General features: G+C 38.6%; 2 protein-coding genes across 2 annotated transcripts in view; both read left to right on the forward strand.

The window, feature by feature from the left end:
• LOC110045195 (uncharacterized) overlaps positions 1-17,935 on the forward strand; it is a 74,172-nt gene that overhangs the window by 10,905 nt on the left and 45,332 nt on the right. The window contains exons 3-4 of the mRNA XM_089280063.1: positions 9,399-9,467; positions 16,555-16,626. Of these exons, the coding sequence (XP_089136189.1) occupies positions 9,399-9,467; positions 16,555-16,626 (141 nt within the window). The remainder of the gene's footprint in view (positions 1-9,398; positions 9,468-16,554; positions 16,627-17,935) is intronic.
• Positions 13,890-15,580, forward strand: LOC149097263 (zinc finger MYM-type protein 2-like). The gene is made up of 2 exons (XM_089280064.1): positions 13,890-14,552; positions 14,638-15,580. The coding sequence occupies exons 1-2, from the start codon at positions 14,140-14,142 to the stop codon at positions 15,479-15,481; spliced, it is 1,257 nt and encodes a 418-aa protein (XP_089136190.1). The 5' UTR covers positions 13,890-14,139; the 3' UTR covers positions 15,482-15,580.

The raw sequence follows: 17,935 nt of genomic DNA on the forward strand, positions 1-17,935 counted from the left end.
TTGTTCTAATACTTCATTGTTTAGATGGTACTGTTTCTTGTTACCAATGAAGTGAAACTGCCACATGGGGTTTCTGAGCACTCTGAGATTTTGAGCTCGCCATTTCACTCTGCAAGCACTTCAATTCTGCAGTGTTGGCTTGCTGCTGCTTAAGAAGCTCCTTCACCCAGTCAGGTGGTTCTGAAGAGGTGTGGGGAACGAAGAACGTGTATGACTACTCCTACTTGACTTGCCACAAGAACTACAATCAGATGCATGATCATCGGCACTTCACTAAGTAGAACAATCTGTTGGGCTCTTTTTGTAAGGTTAAAGCCATTTAGCAGTTGTAGATTTCGTGCGAGAACTATCTTTTGTCATCGTAACCAGAAGAAAATGAGAGCACAGCAAACAAGCGATGAGAACAGCCTAAAAATTGAAGTAACTAACAACACAGGTCACACAATGGTGGATGGCAAAACAAAAACTGAACGTTGTACGAGTCGCATGATCTGAAACCTCCCATCCACTCGTACTCGGACTCCAAGCTGTGTGTGAGGAAAACGTTTTCCTCTGGTTAAAGTGCATATGACATGAAAAATGTTTTCTGCTTATTTGAAAGGCCTTTCAAAATACAGAAGAATGGCATTTTTCTTTTTGAAATATCTTTTTTCGTTTTAGAGATATTGACGTTTTTCTATTATGCAAATTAGATCAGTAATGACGTCATCTTGTTTGCAACTAAAAATGGTAAAATACTGAATAAACAATATAGTCCATGGGCCAGGACCCTGGAAAGAGCCATTTAGTACCAAAACGAGGGACAAATTCTAACACTTATTTTTAACAACATTGATTCCTCTAGGTTATTTTGGTGTATGATAACCATGCCAAATGAGTAGCTTTACTAGGATTATCACGTGATTTTTAGACCTAATTCCAATAACTCATATATGACTTATAGGTATTATCCCTGAATGGTTTCCATGGCAACACTTGTCAAATTATAAATATGAACAATAAGACGGAAAATGTGAAAAAAAAGAAAGTGCTCGTGTAAATTGCACTGGTTACTTTCGAATGCTCGTTCTAAACTACATTGACTCCTCTTGCTTAGTTTGGTATATGATAACCATGTCAAATGAGTAGCTATACCAGGCTTGTCACGTGATCAATTGCAAATGACTCGGTTGGGCTGAACGGATAGAACTGGTACAAATGTGATTACTTTGGTCAAATACAATCATGTTACATACACTGGTGTTTAGTTATTGAAAATCTCAAACGTTTTCAGAGCTTATGTCAACAACGTAGTTTTAACTTAAAGAAATTGTTCCTGGATGGTTTCCATGGCTAAACTTGCCAAATGCTAAACATGAATAATTATTCAGGATATAAGAAAATGCTTGTACATGTGTTACATTGATAATTAAAGTTAGATTTCTTCATCTTCTTCTCTGTCATCTGAGACAAACTCCTCGAGAGAATCTTCACATCTGTTGTCATGGTCTAATAGCTTGCACACATCCGTGAACTTCAAACCATTTGCCAGGCAACTGCAGGTAGGAAGTTGACATGACCTTGTACACGAGCAAGACAGTTGTTCTAGCACGGCTGTAGGGGCTGGATCACCGCTCATCCAGTCAATGGCAAAGTGAACACCGTCTTCGTGCCAGCCAAAACCAATGGGGGTAGTGTCCCTTGGCAGCTTTGCAGACTTCGCTTCCAAATGGCTGCTTGGAAGTTTGCGTGAGCCGCATGCTTGAACAAGCAGTCAACACAAGGTGGTAATTGGGTGGAGTCGATGTTACCCTTCTTGGTGCAGAATAACCTGTACTTCAGCTCATCAATGTTACCAGTTCTTGGTTGAGAGCAGTAGAGCTTACATTTAAACTCTTGAAGGCTCTGAAAAAGCATATCTGATAGAACCCATTCCATCCCCAGCTACCTAAACAATTCTTGGTAAGATGTCTGTTGCTTAACAAGCCATAGGGCTGTTATCTTTTTCCTTCCATCGAAGGCACTCACTGTGTCACAACCAGTGAAAGCATGCATACCAATTAGGCATTTGCAAAGTTCTTCTCCTACGGCTGCCACCACACTGCAGATACTGACATATCTAGTTCATGTCTGTGCTCCACACTTTACACACACGGATGCTGAATAAAGCAATTAAACGCCAGGCAAAGCAAGAATACGTCTGTATCTTCGGATGCCACAGCCACCACCTTGTAGCCTGATTCAGCTGCATGAGCTGCATGTAGAATAAGCCTGGTATCAGCCTCTTCCTGTGTGGAGTTGAGCTCTTCAAGTATATTGGCAGCTTGTGAGGTAACCTCGCAACAGTCACTTTCGCACGAAAAGTGACTTTGCCTGTCAACTTTGTTCTGTATTAATCCCGTCTCCACCCCTTTACCACAAACTCTGTGAAGGCCTTTTTATTCTTTGGATTCAAAAGGAGTTTTCTCCACTGCAGCACCTTGTGTTCGGATGCGTCTCCATGTAGTCACACTAAGACCCATTTAAAAAAGGTTTTCTCTTCGTGCGTTTTCAAGAGCTTTTTGGCAGGTAACGTCTACAAATCTTCTAGAACGAGGACCGCAACCATCTTCTGCATTGTAAATGGGAAGATTTTCTGCATCCAGTGCCTCGACACTCCTCTTTTTGGTCTGAATTATCTGCGTTGATGGTTCCAGGGGAAGTTGTGGTCCGAAATGCCTCGCCTGCACCACTATTCCATTTACTCTATGCGATGTTCCTTCACCCGATAACGTTTCATCTAGGCGGTCAATGTTTTCCCATGCCAAAGTAGTGACAACATGAGGCTGGATGTTATCTGGCAATGGGATTTCACTTGTTGATGTCATTTTCTTAAGGCACAGTACAGTGTTGATTTCTTCAAGCTGGGAATAGGCAATTCCGTGGCCGCAACGATTAAGCATTTGGATGAGTTCAACGTTATCTGTCAGGGACTTCACAGCATAGGGAAGAGGGATCTGTTTGGATGGCTTAATCTTTCCTCTGCTCACTCCAAACATCAGATCTTGGGCGAAGGATTTCATCAACCTCTGCACTCTTGGATGACAGTTTTTATCTGACCCGGCACTCTTTTTATTCAGTCAGATATGTTTGCAAGAACGAACCCTGCTCTTTGGGAACATTCATTGCGATCTTAGCAAGATCTGAAGGGCGTGGAGACTATGACATCTTGTTTCCTGTTCTTTGAATAGCTTTGCGAATGTCAATAATAGCCTGGTGTATATTTGAGCTCCGAGAAGACTGGCTTGCATTGTCCTGTTTTTCCAGAAGAAGGGTTGTTATGTATTTGACTACATGAAGTGAGTCAAATTGGCAAGAACTCTGAAGACACCGGTGGTTTCTAACAAATCTTCAAAGAAGAGGACATTGCCAAATTCTGCCTGGAGATTCTGTCTGGTGTGCTTCTTTGTGGATAACTTGATTTCTTCAACAACCAAAGACATGAGATACGCACAATATAAGTAGTTCTGTCATTTCAGTCAATCTGACTATTTTCTCGTTTGCAAGAACATTCGGTCTGATGTAATCATCTGATGTAAGCATCTGATGTAAGCATCTGGTAAGCTTCTGACTTGAGATTAGCATACTCATCTTCTCAGCGATTCACCATAGCCATCGGAAGCCCCAGTGGGACTTGCCTCAGTCCTGGTATAGCCCTTGTAGCATATCCTGTGGTAACAAGCTTCAGCTGTTACGATTTCACGCGACACAATTGCAAGAATCCTGCGGTCCTTCTTTTCCATGGCTGATTTTCTAATTGAGTGATCTGCACACAAATCTCTGCCTTGTTCCAAGGGTTCCCGATTTCTTGTTCCTTAAGATACTTCTTCTCACAGAATATGCAGACATGCTCATGAGTTGTGCTGGTGGTAGGGGACTGTTGGATCGAGGTCCTCTTAGCTGCCGTTGGTTGTTGGTTGTCAGTTCAGCTTGCTGCTCTGAAATTGTTTCCAAGAGCTTTTTCATGGTAAACATGCTACGGCATTTTCTTTGATAGTAAATGTTGGAATTTCTCCTTCATTTAATGTCTTGGCAATATCAAGGTGTTTGTGTTTACGAACAGCAGCTGCTCGCCTCTTACAAGTGTAGTTCAGGACTCCTCATCCTTTGGTCTAACTAGTTCCGTATCATCGTCAGTACAGTGAATAATTCATGCACAACTACTCTGTTCTGAACGTGATCACTTTTGATCTATGTTTTGTTCTTCAGGCATCACATTTCCTCCTTTTGTGCCAACTGTTCAGTCATGCAAGGTTCTACGTCAATATAAAGACTTAAAGGTTTCAAAAAGCCATTTTTAAACTGGTTTAATTTAAGGGCTGAAGTTTGTATTTAATTATTCAGGTGTTCGTTCTTCACCAAAAATGATTTTATATAAACAACAAAAGCAGCACAAAAGACCATCCGCACTGGTCATTGTAAATTAGCTTAGTCACTATATATGAATGAAATCATCTTTAGCAATGTATGAAATGACCCTCATATCAAAGAAAAACTATTATTTAATATCATTTTCCTTTTGATGCATTTCAAACTCCATATTTTTCAAAATCTCTCATTATGTCATCTACTGCTACACCTTTCGTATATTTCGAGGGTCTGTAAGTTTCTCGTCAAAAATCGACACTATCAGCTTAATATTTAGTTAACTGATTTCTCTAAATGTTTACCTAAATGCTCACTGTTTATTTATCCCCTGAGAACATTTCTCGTTTCTATAAGGAACCAAAATTTTAGCACAAATTAGCCCTACACACCTGTCAAGAATGCCGCCATCTTAGATTTTCCCATGATGTAATGTGAATGACACCATTGGTTGTTTTTTAGTTTTTCATGTAATCCTGACACAAATTTCTACTTCTAACAACTTCGAGGAGAAATACAAATGTTTTCCTTTTTTTCAACTATCTAAAGTACTGTAAAACAATCGTGACCATATATTTAAAGGATCTTCTTCTGAGCCTCGTTTCCATGCCGAAGCCATTTTTTGCAAAATTTTAGATTAAAAAATCTAACGCAAAGCTACTCATTCAGAAAGGTTATCATACAAATTTGAAAACACCTCGTGCAGTAGTATCAGCTGAAAACACTTAGGTTTTGTCCTTAGGTTTGGTACCGAAAAGTGGTCTGGCCCATGGACTAATATCTCTAGGAATATTGAAGCAATGTTCTTGAAACTTGGAACCACAAATGTACATCACAAAAGAAGCAAAATGACACCCTTAATGCTGTTGCCATAGCAACTCTTTCAGCTCGAGTCTCTTTCTGTCAAAAAACTAAATATCCCCATTTGCAACCTCTAAAGTGAGACAAATTGTCCTACTTGGAACAGACATAGTTCCCATATTGTCTTAACTCCCATCATTAGATTGGGTGGGGTAGATGGTTCTTGGTTTAAGACAAAAACTGGGAATTTCAGTTTTTATTATGACAGCACCAGCGGCAAAAGTGTTGTGCAACAGCACTAAGGGTGTCCTTTTGTTTCTTTTGTGATGTACATTGGTGGTGCGAAGTTTCAAGAACACTGCTTCAATATTCCTAGAGATATTGTTTATTCAGTATTTTACCATTTTCAGTTGCAAACAAGATGACGTCATCACTGATCTAATTTGCATAACAGAAAAACGTTGATATCTCTAAAATGAAGAAAGATATTTCAAAAAGAAAAATGCCATTCTTCTGTATTTTGAAAGGCCTTTCAAATAAGCAGAAATTATTTTTCATGTCATATGTACTTTAAGGAACAAATAATTCCGAAATACTCTTGAAAACCCTCCTTGCCTTTGGCATCCCAAACTGTTCTATCCCCCATGTCTTCAAGATTCCATCATTATTCAAACCCCTTTTCTTTACAACTGATTTCAAGAGCCCTCACTAACTTCCTATCAACTTTATAAATCAGAAACTCATCCTTTCATTCCATCTCAGAAACTGTAAATATATGATATTCAACTTAGTGAACAAGCAGGCAAAGACCTGATTGACTGAGTTGTTTGACTTCCTTGTAGAGTGATCCTCCTTCCCCCCCTCCCCACCAAAAAAAAACAAAGAAAAGAAAAACAAAATTGGCCAATTCCAGTCTATGGAATCCCCCCTCTCCTTCGGAATTCTGAAGTGCTGCCTGTGGTATGGGTATGGATATTGAAACCACCCATTCTTGGTGACTTGAGGTAGAGAATCCAAAGAAGATGTTGCAGTGGTTTTATTAGCATTTCAAACAGGAGGGCAACTGGTTTTAACAGGCAGGGAAAATTATTACAACTGAACTTCTTTCTTCTTCTTCTTCTTGTCCTCACAGCTGGTCAGTTTACCCAATGCCCAGCCCTTAATGTAAAACCTGTATTTTACAAATGAAAATATGTATATATGTTATTGGCTGGCTGGTCGGTCCGTATAGTGAAAAACTGTGACTGTACTGACTGCGCGGTCACAGTTTTTTGCTATACAGACCAAGTCTAAGCCAGCCAATAACATGTTTATTTTTTTCCTGAGGTAAACTGGCTTACAAGTGGGTTTGTTTACAGAACTTTGTCATTGAATTGGCTTACATGCCGCCTACAAACCATTTGTACTTAAAAAAATTTTAACGAGCGAACGAGTGAGTAACTCAGATACAAGACAAAGAAAGATTCATTAAGGAACAAATTATCGAACTTCTTTATAGCCTGCGGGCAGGCTCACTTTTGAGTCACATGTGTGAGCGGCGAAGAGCAAAGCGATCCGACGGGAAGGAGTCTGGTGAAGAGGCGCCAAGAAAGTGAGCCTGCCCTGATCTCTGTAATTTTTTTCATTTCTGCTTCGTCTGAGCGAAGTGAAATACCATTGGTTGAAAAGTGGGAAAGGCGAGAAAACTGTCAATCTATTATGTTTGATGAGGAGCGATTAAATCCCCATGGAGTCGGTAATTTACCGCACATAAACAGACAAGTCGTCCACATTTGGAGTCAAAGGAAGAGTTGATTGTGCATATTACTGATGTTTTAACAGAGCTCCAGTCTCTTTCTGGCTAAATTTCAAACTAAAGAGAGAGCAGGAAATAGCAGTTGAAAGTATGTTAATGAATCAAGACATGTTGCCAACTGCATATGGGCAGAGTTAAATATTACAAACGTATGTGATTGCAAGCGGGCAACGAAACAACACGAAGGCGTTTGTCCGTCTACCAGCATCGTCAAAGACCAGATTGCCAAAGCAAGATCACTTGGAATCAAGTGTGTGTCCTTAGTAGACATAAAAGTTGACAGTTTTTCTTCGGCAAAACTTTATCAACAACGGATATGGCGCATACATGTTGTTATGAAAAAGATTTACAATTTTCCTGAGAAATCTGAGCTGCCAAAGTTCATACTTCCGGTGAAAATTAATTGACTTATTCTTTTCTGCAGTTTCCAGGGTGGAAATAAAAAAATTGCAGAGATCAGAGCAGGCTCACTTTCTTGTCTCACGGCTCCACAGTTCGATTTCACACTCATGGCTATGCTGCGCGTGCTTGTGCTCCAACGTGAGCCTGCTTGCAGGCTAACGTCTTTATGATAGCTGCATTTATTTCACCAGTTAACTTCTCCAAAAGTGTTTTTTGGTGTGAAATTTTGTGCAAAGTTTGAAGTTGTACTACCAAAACAATTTCTGTCAGTCGTTGCGAATCACCTGAAATCAGACTTTTCTACTGTAAATTGAGTAGCAGAAAGTGAAGAAATTCATGAAGTGTATTCCACAGAAATTCTCTTAAATACAGCAACAATCAGAGAGGTAAACTCAACTGAAATCGACTCATTTCTTGCTCAAAAATTGTGCGGTGAGAGAAACACAGGATTACGTGCCATTACGGTGCCGAGCTACAAACAACCAAACAAATTTTCACAACTTCAAAGCACTCAATTGAATTTATTTACTGTCCGTGCCATTTAAAAAACAAATAGAGATAAACTTCTGTTGATTGATCGCAGATGGATGTGTGTAAAAAGTAAAAGATTGACCATTACCGCTAATTCGTTCACAAGAATAGATTAACACGACAGATTCTGCCCACTGTGTCAGTCTGGATGAGAAAATTCCGCCTGTTCTCAGAACCAATCAGATTGTAGGATTTGTTGGGTTCCACCCACTCACAAGCTGAGAAAAAAATAAATTAAAGAAATCAAATAAGGGATGTATTCCTAAGTTAATAAAGTGTATTATCATTTGTCTCACGATGTAGTCACTTGAGATGTAGATCGCGACGTTTCGACTGCTTACTGCTAGTCTTCTTCAGGCGATAAGGTCGACTGATTGCACGGTGTCATTTATGTTATCATTTGTGTTCTTTGATCACAAAGGCACAAACAACCCCAAGAAGACAGCCTGTCGCGGAATTTAAATCCACCGCCATTTTACCTTATGTCCAAGGAGTTTCGGAGTCTCTCCGCCGCTGCCTAGAACAACAAGGCATTCGCACCGTCTTTAAGTCCGACACACTTAGTGCGACCAAAGGACACCGTCAACCCGGCTAAACAAGATGGTGTTGTCTACAGGATTCCCTGTGAGTGCGGCAAAGTCTACATCGGGGAAACAGGGAGATCTATGCAGGAGAGGATCAAAGAACACGACAGGGATATACGACTCGCCCGTACCCAGACCTCCGCCGTTTCTGAACACACCCACAAGACCGGCCACTATCCTATCTGGAATGAGGTCAAGTTTATTGATCGAGATCCTCACTGGTACACACGTAGGGTCAAGGAAGCTATTCACATAAGACTTCACCCTAATAACATCAACAGGGATAGTGGAACTGAAATTCCTGAAGCATGGATACCCACGATCAAGAAACACAACAACAGGAGAACGGTACAACAGCGGACCACTGAGGGAACAGCTACTCGCCAGAACAATGGAACAATAGGAGGATCGAAATGCACCAATCACAGCCGACCTTTGTGATATAAATGATACCGTGCAATCAGTCGACCTTATCGCCTGAAGAAGACTAGCAGTAAGCAGTCGAAACGTTGTAATCTACATCTCAAGTGACTACATCCTGAGACAAACGATAATACACTTTATTATTGCATCTACCACGATGAATAACAACAACCTTTTCCTCAACATATTCCTAAGTTGTAAGGAAGAAAAAAACACTGGGTTTGGGATTTCAAAACCATTTGACAGTCATTATGTTGCCGTTTCATTGTGAGTGAAAATATGTGGTTGTTGTCGAACAGGGCCTGAAGCAGGAGAAACATGTAAACCATGAGGAACTTTATTTTGTTGCCTGTGCAATTATACATTACCCATCCAAGGAAAGTGTCACAGAAGCAATTCACCTTCCACCAGAACAAAATGGCATACATTTAATTTAACAGGATTCTTTAAATTAAATTATTTTTTTATTTTTTTTGCAGGTCGATGATGGTTACGACAGTGACATTTATTTAAACAAATTTATGGTTTATTACATAACAAGTACCTTGGTAAGTTTGTACATTTGTGTAATACCCACTGTGTATTAAGACAATTAGGTATTATTAAGTTTTATTACATGGCTGTCTCACAAGGACTGGAAACTACCAAATTCACAAATTTGATTGGCTGAAATCAATGTTGAAAGCAGCCTAGATTTTCCCATCTAGACTGGCATCTAAACCGGTAATTTTTTGTGGTGAAAAAGTCGCAAACTAAAATGCAAAATCCTTGACTATTCAACAAACAATATTTATGGAAGTGCCAAAAAGCCTGATGAGAAAAAAGTAAAGAGGACGAACAAACCTTGGCAGAATTATATTCAGCTCATTGCCGTTCACAAGCAAAATATCAGTTAGTACAAACCAGTTACATTAAACGGATTAAACTGGTCTTGTTTCACTGCCATCAGAGCTTAGTAGGTCTGTATGGGAGAATCTTGACCTTGGTCATGTGTACAGACCTCACTACATTCGGTCTGTACTCACAACCTCAGTCAAGATTCTCCCATACAGACCTCATGCTCGGTTAATAAGAGCTAATACACATTATTAACAAATTATTTATTGCTATTCTTGGGTACTTATTACCATCATTCTGTTCTTCCTGATACAGCAATGATCAACAAAATGCAACTTAATTATCCATTTACTCAGAAATGTTAAAATCAATGTGAAGTAATAGTTATTGTATGCTTGTTCAAAGATGTAGATGTATTTATTATATGAACAGGTTGATAGCGTATTAAGCAGTGCAACAGTCTACAAATGTTTGCAATTGTTTCAGTTTATACACCCTTTGTTGCTTTATCTGCAAAGCCGTTAAATGAATGTTGCTATTAATAAAAATGTCTACCGAAACCCACCACAATATTTGGCCAAAGCCATCACTACCCTTGACCAAATACCCCAACCCTTGACCAAACACCACAACCCTAGACCAAACACCACAACCCTTGACCAAACACTACAACCTTTGACCAAACACCACAACCCTTGTCCAAACACCACAACCCTTGACCAAACACCACAATCCTTCACCAAACACCACAACCCTTGACCAAACACCATAACCCTTGACCAAACACCATAACCCTTGACCAAACACCACAACCCTTGACCAAACACCACAACCCTTGGCCAAATACCACAACCCTTGACCAAACACCACTACCCTAGACTAAACAGCACAACCCTTGACCAAATATCTCAACCCTTGACCAAACACCACTACCCTTGACAAAACACCACAACCCTTGACCAAACACCACAACCCTTGACCAAATGTCACTAGAACCCTAATGGTCAAAAAAGACCACACCTGCTGACAACACCAGTACTCATAACCAAAGATCACCACAACCCTTGATCAAAACCACCACAACAATTTATGAAATGCCACCTTAAGCAATGAGCATTACAATCCTTGACCAAAATCCATTGCAATTGATAACTAAAATCCACCACAATTGATAACCAGAAGCAACGACAATTGATAACCAAAGGCAACTGCAATAATATTATTGGTAACCAAAAGCAATCACAATTTATAACCAAAAGCAACTGCAATTGAAAGGCCACGTGCAAGAACGTCCCCTAGATTTTTTGGCCATTTTGAAAGTGTTCAAAAATAGCTGAATTTTGGCATGTAGGCTTCATTTTACCTGAGAAACATTGCTCTGAATTTTTTTTGGCTGGGGTGCTCTTCATTCTCGAGAAATAACTTATGCAAAAAGCTCAGTTTTCCAAGCGGCAATCTTTTGGAGATCTTTTGTTGAACAAAAAACAAAAGAAACCTTATTATTTTGTTGAACAGCAAACAGGCAGACTGTTTATAGTCTATTCCACTGAATCTTAGCTGTCTTAAAGTCAAAGGAAAATAGTATATAGAGCGGAAATCTGGGAACAGATTGTTTACATCGGTTATTGTGACGTAAACACAACACGTGAATCGATTGAGCGGCAAACAAAATACCATCGAACAAAAAAGAGATGTGCCGCATTAGAGCTCTGTCAACTAATATCTTAAGCATTGTGTTAAAGTACCTTGTATGCCTGCCTGGTGGTTGAGAGGCATCATAAAGCCTCGATAAACCCGTAAGTCATCAGCATGTTTTAAAGAATCAAAATGTGTTCTGAAACTTCAAAGGTAGCTGATATACCATAATCGTGTTATCAGCATTCGAAGTCAGATCGAGCCAGGCAGTAAAGTCCAAGAGCAGTTCTTGCCCAAGAAAAATACCCTCTGGTGAGTTGTGGCCCATTTGCCAAGCGTTGCTAGTGTCAAAGTTTGGAAAGCGAGAACTGGTTTTTGACTTATAAAATTTGTCTTGTATCGACCGCCATGTTTTCCTACGCACGAGGTGTAAAGACCCTTCCTGGCATGCATTGCGATCACGTTCTACTCGCGTTTCTCGAACTGGTAACTAGATTGTTTCGGCTTTTTTCATTTAAAGATAATAATGGCCAACAAGTAGCGATCGATTATAACATAGATCTGTGATCCAGGTTGCATTGATTTTATTTCATATCGGCATGGTTTGTAGTGTTTTGAACTTCTGGGATCAGCGGACATGCAGATGTATGGAGACCCGTTGTTGCGCAGAAGGGTTAATTTGTTAATCTGTTAGGTGGTGCGTGACATAAAGCTACAATCGCGTTTGTCGAAAAATATGTATTTATCTCGTGATTTTTAGCCATTTAAGACGTTGCTGTATTTGGAAAAGTGCTTATTTGATGTTTATTTGTTCAGTGCAGATAATCATTGTCCCAGATAACCAAAGTAAGTTCCAGATGTTAACACTATTTTCCGGCTGCCATATTTTACCTATTTAAACCTGAAATCAACATTTTTGAGCTTATACGTTGCGTGAAATTACCATTTTGCTGTTTTCTAAGTGAAATCAACATCCTTTCCGTCACGCGCTACGTGAAATCAACATTTTTACATATTTAGACCTGAAATTAACAATTTTTAGCTTATAAGTTGCGTGAAATTAACATTTTGCTGTTTTTTAAGTGAAATCAACATCCTTTCCGTCACGCACTACGTGAAATCAACATTTTTACCTATTTAGACCTGAAATTAACAATTTTTAGCTTATAAGTTGCGTGAAATTAACATTTTGCTGTTTTTTAAGTGAAATCAACATCCTTTCCGTCACGCGCTACGTGAAATCAACATTTTTACCCATTTAGACCTGAAATTAACAATTTTTAGTTTATAAGTTGCGTGAAATTAACATTTTGCTGTTTTTTAAGTGAAATCAACATCCTTGCCGTCACGCGTTAACGTGAAATCAGCATTTTTACCTATTTAGACCTGAAACTAACAATTTTTAGCTTATAAGTTGCGTGAAATTAACATTTTGCTGTTTTCTAAGTGAAATCAACATCCTTGCCGTCACGCGTTAACGTGAAATAAGCATTTTTACCTATTTAGACCTGAGATCAACCATTTTTAGCTTATAAGTTGTGTGAAATTAACATTTTGCTGTTTTCTAAGTGAAATCAACATCCTTGCCGTCACGCGCTACGTGAAATCAACATTTTTACCTATTTAGACCTGAAATCAACATTTTTGAGCTTATACGCTGCGTGAAATTAATATTTTGCTGTTTTCTAAGTGAAATCAGCATCCTTGCCGTCACGCGTTAACGTGAAATCAGCATTTTTACCTATTTAGACCTGAAATTAACATTTTTGAGCTTATACGCTGCATGAAATTAATATTTTGCTGTTTTCTAAGTGAAATCAACATCCTTGCCATCACGCGTTAACGTAAAATCAACATTTTTACCTATTTAGACCTGAGATCAACAATTTTTAGCTTAAAAGTTGTGTGAAATTAACATTTTGCTGTTTTCTAAGTGAAATCAACATCCTTGCCGTCACGCATTAACGTGAAATCAGCATTTTTACCTATTTAGACCTGAAATCAACATTTTTGAGCTTATACGCTGCGTGAAATTAATATTTTGCTGTTTTCTAAGTGAAATCAACATTCTTGCCGTCACACATTAACGTGAAATCAGCATTTTTACCTATTTAGACCTGAAATTAACATTTTTGAGCTTATAAGTTGCGTGAAATTAACATTTTACTGTTTTCTAAGTGAAATCAACATCCTTGCCGTCACGCGTTAACGTGAAATCAGCATTTTTACCTATTTAGACCTGAAATCAACATTTTTGAGCTTATACTCTGCGTGAAATTAATATTTTGCTGTTTTCTAAGTGAAATCAACATCCTTGCCATCACGCGTTAACGTAAAATCAGCATTTTTACCTATTTAGACCTGAAATCAACATTTTTGAGCTTATCCGGTGCATGAAATTAACATTTTGCTGTTTTCTAAGTGAAATCAACATCAAAAACTTGTGCTTCGTTTTTCATCAGGGGTTCCAAACACCGAGAAACAGATGAAAGCACGACGCCGAAGGTGGAGTGCTTTTATTGTTTCGAGGTGTTTGGAACCCGTGATGAAAAACGAAGCACGAGTTTTTGAGCTGGCTTCTCAAAGTAGCATGAGAATTTTTTTCGAAGAATAGGTAATTAGTAGGCGTGCTCAATAGGCTATTGTCTGTTTTTTATTCATATGGTAAATGAAATGAATCTTTTATATGCGGCCATGTGGGCAAGTTTTAAAGGTTGAATTTTTAATAAATTAACATTATGCCGCGTGATGGAGATCGAGTGGAGATCAGAACGTTTTCGAGGTCCAAAAACCTCTTCTCAAGAAAATGTTTTGGTGAATGATGCTGTTCCAGTTTCAACTAAGTATAAAAACAAGTGGGCTGTGAACATTTTTGCCGAATGGCAGAGGTTGAGAGAGGTTAAAGTTCCGGTATTAGATTGTGGCGGTCTCTTCAAGGACTACGATTTACACAATGTTACCGCTGTGAGTGTAGATATTGCTGGAATGGACGCTCTGTCGCTGAACTATTGGTTGTCAAAATTTGTGATGGAGGTAGCTAAAAAGTCCGGTGAAAGATACCCTCCGAAGTCTGTTTATGGTATCATTTGTGCCCTCAAGCGTTATTTGGAGGAGAAAAATGGATCAGAAGCTTTGAATCCTCTGGACGCTAGTGACAAAAGGTACTTGACAACTTTTAGACCGAATTGGTTAGTAATTTAAAATGCACTGTTTCAGGACTTTAATTTTGTGTGTTATTTTTTGAAGGTTTGTCCTTTTCCGACGTTGCTTAGATGCCGAGATGAAGAATGGCGTTCGAGAAGGGCTTCACATTAAGTGTAAGAAAGAGGAAAAGGAGTTTGTGAGCGAGCAAGAAGAAGCAGTATTCTGGCAAAAGAAATTGCTGGGAACTACATCAGCTAAGTCGTTATTGAACACGATCTATTTCTACAACGGAAAAGTTTTTGGGTTGCGGGGGAGAGATCACAGAAATATTGTTGTAAACAACTTTGAAATTGGTCCAAATTTTATTAAGTTTGAAGAAAATGCCTCTAAAACTTATCATGGAGGTCTTTGTGATCTAAAGTATGTGCCGCGAGTGGTCAAGCACGTTTGTCATTCTATTGAGGAAAAGCACGAGCCGTGCCTTGTTGAGATATTCAGATTGTATGTAGGGTTAGTTGAGACTCATGCAAAGGAAGTTACTGCATTTTACTTTAAGCCATCAAAAACTAGGTTCGCATTCGATAAAGCGCCCGTAGGCATCAACAGCTTGAACAAGATTTTGCCTGACATGTGCGACGCAGCAGGCTTTAAACGCAAAACCGCTCACAGTTTGCGCGTTACTTGTGTTTCCTCCCTGTTCAATTCTGGGGTTGAAGAAAAATTGATTCGCGAAAGGTCGGGGCATCGTTCTAATGCATTGTTGCAGTACGAAAAGCCTACAGAAGAAAATGTGTCTAAAGTTTCAAAGATCCTAGGTCCAAGTGTTGTTAGTACAACTACATGTTTTACCACAGAGAAACAGGATCAATCTTTAACGGATGTTGTTTTCCAGAAAGGAAAATTCAAAAACTGTACAATTAATGTAACGATGTCTAAGAAGGAATAATATGTTGCTGTATTGTTGTTGTAAGCAATGATTTAAGCGGGAAAAATGCTGTATTTAGAATTATAATTAAGACTGATTAAAATTCAAGTTTCTTGATCAGTGTCTTCATCAGTTTTTGAACTAATCTACCGTGTCTTGATCGGTATGTTCATTGGGTATCAACATACATGCACCTGACCCAATTGATGCGAGCTGATTGGGTCATCAGCTCATGAATAATTAATGAGTTTGAGAACATGAAATCAACATTTAAACCTTTTTTGACCTAAAATCGACATTTTTGAGCTTTTACATTGCGTAAAATTGACATTTTGCTGCTTTCTAAGAGAAATCAACATCCTTGCCATCGCACGTTAACATGAGTCAACATTTTAAGCACTTTTGACCTGAAATCAACAAATTTGAGCTTATATAAGCTGCGTGAAATTGACATTTTGCTGGTTTCTAAGTAAAATCAAAGTCCTTGCAGTCGCGGCGGCCGATCCTTTGTCATGATAAACCAAGGCAAGACTTCGACATATAACAAAGGATTGGCTCTGTTTATCATAACAAAGGCCCGGCTTCGTTTATTTGAAGGACTCGGCGGGAAAAGGGCGTCAGGTATTTTAATCAAAAGTGAACTTTGTCGAAAACGCTCCAAATTTCGCATGCAGTTTTGTTCAGGTATGTTAAGCAATGTCCCATAGTTTTCGCACTAAAGTTTGCTTTGTTCTTGAGATATTGCGTATGCAATAAACCACTCGGTTTTTCCAACCTGTGTGCCTTTTTTGCATACGTAATTTCTTGAGAACGAAAAGCAACCCAGCCAAAAAAACTTCAGAGCAATGTTTCTCAGGTGAAACGAAGCCCACATGCCAAAATTCAGCTAGTTTTAAGCACTTTCAAAAATGGCCGAAAAATCTAGGGGATGTTCTTGCATACAGCCTTTCAATTGATAACCAAAAGCAATCACAATTGATAACCAAAAGCAACTGCAATTGATAACCAAAAGCAATCACAATTTGTAACCAAAATCCACTACAATTGATAACCAAAAGCAATCACAAGTTTACTTTTACTTTGCTTATTAACAGGGTGAAACAGCACGTATTTTGGTAAGAAATGGAGATATTTATGAAGGTGTTCTAAAAGCAGTCTCCTCAAAGGTAAGAAATGACTCCCATTGCTGACTTTATTTAACAAGTGAACCAGTTTACAAACAGATCAACTGACATGTAATTTCATTTAGTTAGACATGACCAGTTTCTTTTGTTGAGTTATTTTTTTTGTTAAAAAAATATCTCTTAGTCAACAGGTCTGGGCTATGTTAGTAGCAGTTCAGTGAGTGAGTGAGTGAGTAAATGAATGAGCGAGCGAGCGAGAGATGTATGTATGTCACAGCAATCAGATTGTGTGTGAAGATTTCATTCTGATTTTAGAATGGCCATCTTAGTTTTTCTACAAACAGAAACAGGTATTCTTGTATTGGCCTTATTCTGACATTGTTGATGCTGTGTTTACTATAGTTAAGCTCAGTATGTTGTCGATGGGTTTCAAAAGAGTTCAGAATTCGATAAATCAGCCAAGGAATCACAGTCTTTGGTATACACTAACATGTCATCGAGGCTTTGGTTGCGTTAAGTGAAATTTCGAATGAAATGCTGTTCGACAACTTGGTGATTTCTAGGACAAGAATGATTGTTTTCAGTGCAAAATGCACTATTTTGTCTCTGGTGGTATTCGCCAGGTTCCCATCAATATAATTTGCATTACGTGAAGTTCATGAAAAAAAAATTAAGTTTAAATCATTTATGTTTGTGCAAAATGTTTCAGTTCCTGAATGCAAGTCTCAATTAAGTAGCGCTGTTCACAGAGTAATACTGTCTTCTCGTTGAAATGTTTCTTGGAATCGATACTGAGATACTCATTTGAAGTGGTTTTCTCTATCAAAACCATAGAAATTTCGGATGGCTAGTTATGAATGAGAACTCTGCTAAGTTTCGAAATTTTTTTTGTTGTTGCAGGTAAATGTAACAAGATATTTTTATTTTTTATTTGTTTTAATGCACGATTGGTTGCAATTAAAAACTGACAAATCAGTGACTCCTGTTCACGCGGTGATAATAAACAAACAAGAAGCCAATTTAGCGGCATGTCCAGAATCTTTAACTTGCTCTAAATGTTTGGACATCTCTTTTTGTTAGTGTCTTCAGCAGCATTTGAATATCTTGCATTAATTGCAGTTCTTTAAAACAGGAATTTTTAACAGAGATTTGTGGCAGGTGAACTCTTCAAATATTCCTGAAGTAGAAAATTCAATTACACCATGTTGTATATGTGCTATTACATATACACCAGCAAACTTCACAATAGATCAATTACTCTGTCTGATTTCTTCAAAAACTTAAACACAAAATATAACATAGGAAAACTCACACAAAGGGTTGGGTGGGGACTGGGCTCTGAAATATTCAT

This window comes from Orbicella faveolata, unplaced genomic scaffold (genome assembly GCF_042242905.1).
Source record: "Orbicella faveolata isolate gen_17 unplaced genomic scaffold, um_ofav_v1 contig_47, whole genome shotgun sequence".
NCBI lineage: Eukaryota > Metazoa > Cnidaria > Anthozoa > Scleractinia > Merulinidae > Orbicella > Orbicella faveolata.